We start from the raw sequence: 4,878 nt of genomic DNA, 5'->3' as shown, positions 1-4,878 counted from the left end.
CATGGCGTCCCGGCAGCACAGCCCGCTCTATCGGGGAGGGCGAGCGTCTCCTTCTCGGGACGGAACTGCGCGACGGAGAGGAGGAGGAGGGGCGCGGCGCGGCGCTCGAGCGGCAGCGCGCGGAGAGCCGCCGTATCGCACCTATCACTCATCACTCCTCTCATCAATCATGAAGAAGGAGGATGGACAAGGAGAGCCGCCGAGTCGCACGGAGGGAAGGCGACCGCCACGCGGCCGGCCGCGCCTGTACAATCAACAGCTACATGACTCATTGACCAGTCATTCATGGCGGTAAGCGACCTCCGCGGCCGGCGGGCCGCACCGCGCCAGAGCGAGCGGAGGTGGCCCGCCGTCCACGAGCCTGGCGGAGGGGGGGGGAGGAGGCCAGGCCTCAAGTCTCGCTCGCTGCATCTGAGGCCGCGCGCCGCTCTCGCCGTTTGCGACGACGACGTCCGCAGCGGCGCCAGAGGCGCCGTACGCAGCGGCGAGGGCGCGGTAGTAGGCGAGCTTGAGCGAGGTGAGGGCGGGGGAGCTGGCGATGCGCGCCGCGTTGTTGTGCGCGCCGGCGCGCCGCTCGACTGCGCCCACCTTTGGAGGCTAGTCCAGGACAGGTCCAGGACAGGTCCACCTGTCGGTACTCTGCCGTGTCCTGGAGCGTGTCATGCGCCCGCTCTCTGGCGCCAGCTCTCTGGCGCCAGCTCCTCCTCGCCAGCGCCCTCGCCATCCCAGAGGAGAGGGCCAGGCGGTGGACGCAGCCGGCGGATCATCTCGCGTCATCTCGCATCATCTCGCGCCATCTCGGGCCATCTCGCATCATCTCGCATCATCTCGCGCCATCTCAGAGGAGAGGATCGGGTAGTGGACGTAGCACCCGACCCGCCGCACGCCGAGCGCCTTGGCGGCGGCGTAGCAGTAGCCGTAGCCGGTCGTGTCGAGCAGCACGCTCGGCGGCGCCCGCGCCAGCGCCTCCAGCAGCAGCAGCAGCGAGCCCACCGCCTGCCCGAGCAGCGTCGCCACCGGGTAGCTGGACGGCTCGACCACCCTCCGGCTGCGGAGGCGGACAAACTCGACGCTCTCGGGCACGTCGACGCCGAAGCGCGACAGCGTGGCCGCGCGGATCTCGTCGTCGCTGGCCGCGTCGCCCGTGTAGACCACCACACGCCAGCCCTGCAGCTGGTGCCGCGCAAGCAGCTCTCGGAGCGCGACCCACAAGACGCGCTCGCCGCCGCCGCCGTCGTTGGCGTATGGGTGGAGCACGCCGAGCACGCGGCGAGCCCTGACGACACGCAGGCGCAGAGACAGCAGGCACGCGGAGAGGAGTGCGAGCAACAGCGCCAGTGGCGCGAAGAGCAGCGGAGCAAAGATGGTTGACATCGCAAAAAAACAAAGGGAATTCCCGCAACTCTTCCGTGAGCCTGTGTGTGTGCCAGTCCGCGCCAGTCTGCGCCCTTGTCGTGCCAGTGTGCTGTGAGAGAGGCTTGTATCTTAAGAACTCTTATGGAAGATACAAAGAGACGGAGGAGCAACGAGCGCCTGGCGTGAGCCGAAGACACTCTCGCACGAGACAGAAAGAATTTTACCTCCCTTGGGTTGTCTTAGGTATGTTGTTGGCAAATCAAGACACAGAGCTCACACAGGATCACAGCGGGAGGAAAGCGGCGAGTCGCAATTCCAGGGGTCGTTGTGGCGGGCCACCCTGTCCAGAGAGGCATGGATGCCAATCTGGGGTCTCTCGACCGGTTGTCTGTTTTCTTTCTTTCTTTCAGAAAGAATTTTACAAAAAAAGAATAGAGCCGGGCTGTCGAGGTTCTTTCTTTCTCTCTTGGAGCACTTACTGAGGTTGGTTTTTCTGTGTTCCGATCGTGAAGATCCCGCTCTATAATCCAATCAGGCAGTCCCCCGACGGACCGATCGACGCTATCCCCCCCTCGATAGCCGCCGCCGCAGCCGACGCCGCAGCCATGGGGGGGAGTTTTTGCGCGCAGATCAAGCCCCGGATGGGGGATATTGCGGGCTGGGCGCAGCTCTTCTTCGACAATCTCGCGACGCTGCTCGCCGTGATTGGCAGCATCAAGCTCGTGCTTTCCGGCTTTTACGACGGCATGCCGCCAGAGGACGTCGGCAGGCTTGATCCTGTGAAAGCCCCCTACTACGACGCGGTGAACGACTTGATTTACACCAAGACCGTCCCGGGTCTCGCCTGCACCATGTGCTATGGCAACCTGTACTACGCCCTGATGGCCATCCGGCTGGGCATGAAGGAGGACCGCAACGGCGAGGTGACGGCACTCCCCTTTGGAATCAACACGCCCGGCGCGTTCGCATTCATCTTCGGCGTCTTATCGCCGGCCACCATGGCATGCTCATTCGGATCCCCAACTTTCCCCAATGGCTGCTCGCCACCCGAGGACCTCGGGATTACCCTCACAGACGAGGAGTATGTGACGTGCTGGACTGAAGCGGCGACCGAGGGCTGGAAGGCCGGCGTGCTGAGCAACCTGATGTGCGGCTGCATCTGCATAGTGCTCGGCCTATTCGGCTCCCTGATCGTGCTCCTCACGCCCACCTCGGCCATGCTCACCTCGCTCGCCGGCATCGGCTTCGCCTTCCTCGGCTTTGCGCAGGCAGCCAACAACTTTTCGGAGCCGCTCGCCGGCTTCCTTCCGTTCTTCATGTGCATCGCGCTCTTCTACGGCAACGTCAACACGGGGTGCTTCCCGCAGGCGCTCATGATTGCACTGACTGGTATCGCGCTCGGGTGGGCCGACGGCATCGCAAACGTCGACGGCATCAAGGCGGCGAGCTCAGAGGTCAAGTGGCGCGGCGTCTCTTGGGGGTACGATGCGTGGACCGACTGGACGCACGCCACTGAGTATCTCGGCACGCTGATCCCGGTCGCCTTTGCGGCGTCGGCCAACTCGCTCATGAATGTCCTCTCAGCGGCGGAGGCCGGTGACTCGTACAACGTGATCGAGGTGATGTGCAGCGACGGCTTTGGCGCCTGCATCGCCGCCTTTCTGGGCACGCCGTTCGGCACCAGCGTCTACATCGGCCACCCGGCGTACAAGAAGATCAACGCGGGCGTCTGCTACGCGCTTCTCAACTGCACGCTCTTCATGGTTTTCGCGCTCTTCAGCGTCTTCGCCGTCATCGCGGCGGCGGTGCCGCTGCCCGCCGTCTGCCCGCTCATCTTCTTCGTGGGCATGATGATTTGCCAGGAGGCAATGGCCAGCATGCCCACGCGCCAGTACCCGGCCTTCATCATCGGACTCTTCCCCTCCACCCTCGACTGGGCCATCACGAGCGGCGTCAACCACGGCGGCATCGGCACCAACGCCTACTTCGGCCTCGCGGCCCTCAAGCCGGGCGCCATCTTGCTGTCGACCTTCCTGTGCGCCATCTCGATACACTTCATCGACCGCAAGTACGGCGCCGCCATGGCGTGGTGCATCATGGCGGCGATCCTCTCCGCCGTGGGCCTCCTGCACCAGGACGGTGTGGCAGCCAGCAAAGAGGCCTGGGAGTTATGGCTGGAACCGTCCGGCATGTTGTACTGCGAAGAGAATTGCGCCCCTGGTTCACCGGAGCCGCCGGAGTTCTTCACCAAGACGGTGAAATGGCGCTTCTCTGCTGCGTACGGCACCGTGGCGGTGATGGCCATCTTCCTCTGGATGGGCCAGTGCTGCGGCCTCGTCGACCCACCGATCGTCGACGAGGTTGGCGACGCGGACGAGACGAAGAAGTCGCAGATCCAAAACTCGATCCGCAGCGCGAGGGCGTCGGGCCGCATCTCCAAGGCTCCGTTCTCGGAACGGCAGGGCTCCAACGCCTCCGCAAAGGCCATGGCCTGAGGGCTTGGCGAAGCCCAGCAGACAGTGCGGGCAGGAGGGGGCGAGGCTCCGGCATCGGCGGACCGCGAGTGCTGGGACCGGCTAAGAAACTGCAGGGACCCAGACGCCAGAGAGCGAGATGGGTGTATGTTCCGTGTCGCCGCGGCGCGTGCAGGTAGGAGAGAGTCAGGGCTCTTATTCGGACGGCTCTATACGTGCGCAGGGAGGAGCATGGGGGGAGCGGGGGGGTTGTCATGAGTGAGAAATGTTTCCCCCTCTCTTCCGGGGCAGCGGGGGGCACACAAGCCACAACACATGAAAATCTCCGCAGACCGCACGCGCGGAGACCGCGAAACGCGCCCGAGACGCGACCGACGCGAGACGGACCCCCTGCCACCCCCGAGAGGCGAGAGACTCACCCGCGAGAGGTGAGCGCGACCCGCACGTCCGCCGGCCGCGCAGGCCGGCCCCGAGCGCCCGCCGAGTCGCCGCCGAGCGACAGCGAGTCGTGCCACTCCGGAGTGTGCGGCAGCGAGCGGGCCCGCGAGAGCCGGGCCGCGCCGGCCCCGCAGGGCGCTGTTAATTCTTTATTTATTTACCTTCGAAAAGGACCAGCCCGGGCGCCCCGTCCGCGCAGAGCTCTGACGAGAGTCTGCAGTCTCTCACCCCAGCTCTGAACTCGTGACAAAGCCCCTAGGACTGCCTGCCCGCCTGACTTGCACGCTGGCCGAGCTCATACTCCCTCGCCTTGTTGAACTTTTTCCGAAAGAGCCGCCGGCGCGAGAAGAGGGCGTCGATCGGGTCGCCCCGCTCGGACGCGGAGCGCAGCGCGTCGACGAGCGGGGCGCTGAGGTCGGTGTAGAGGGCGGTGGCGACGCCGGAGCGGCCGGCGCGCGCGGTGCGGCCCACGCGGTGGATGTACTCGACCGCGTTGGCCGCCATCTCGTACTGCACCACGTGGGCAACCTGCACAGCGCCGCAGAGCGGGGAGGAAGTGAGGGGGGTGCCGCCGCTCTCGGCCCCTTTCTTTGCTTCCCTCCCGCCCCCT

At 65.5% G+C, this 4,878-nt stretch overlaps 3 protein-coding genes across 3 annotated transcripts in view; 1 reads left to right on the top strand and 2 right to left on the bottom strand.

The window, feature by feature from the left end:
* Positions 1-279: 279 nt before the first annotated feature.
* EMIHUDRAFT_229831 (hypothetical protein) lies at positions 280-1,374 on the bottom strand (the record flags this gene model as incomplete). The annotated part of the gene is made up of 2 exons (XM_005785826.1): positions 280-588; positions 865-1,374. The coding sequence occupies 2 exons, from the start codon at positions 1,372-1,374 to the stop codon at positions 280-282; spliced, it is 819 nt and encodes a 272-aa protein (XP_005785883.1).
* A 587-nt stretch (positions 1,375-1,961) lies between these two features.
* On the top strand, positions 1,962-3,851 carry EMIHUDRAFT_71754 (hypothetical protein; the record flags this gene model as incomplete). The annotated part of the gene is made up of 2 exons (XM_005785825.1): positions 1,962-2,117; positions 2,184-3,851. The coding sequence occupies 2 exons, from the start codon at positions 1,962-1,964 to the stop codon at positions 3,849-3,851; spliced, it is 1,824 nt and encodes a 607-aa protein (XP_005785882.1).
* Positions 3,852-4,489: 638 nt separating this feature from the next.
* EMIHUDRAFT_467819 (hypothetical protein) overlaps positions 4,490-4,878 on the bottom strand; it is a gene marked incomplete at its 5' end in the record, with an annotated part of 3,324 nt that continues 2,935 nt past the window's right edge. The window contains one exon of the mRNA XM_005785824.1: positions 4,490-4,796. Coding sequence (XP_005785881.1) covers positions 4,524-4,796 — 273 coding nt within the window. The 3' untranslated portion in view covers positions 4,490-4,523. The remainder of the gene's footprint in view (positions 4,797-4,878) is intronic.

Source organism: Emiliania huxleyi (genome assembly GCF_000372725.1).
Source record: "Emiliania huxleyi CCMP1516 chromosome Unknown EMIHUscaffold_158, whole genome shotgun sequence".
NCBI lineage: Eukaryota > Haptophyta > Isochrysidales > Noelaerhabdaceae > Emiliania > Emiliania huxleyi.
The sequence above is the reverse complement of the archived record's forward strand: the minus strand, read 5'-3'. Positions and strand labels throughout refer to the sequence as shown.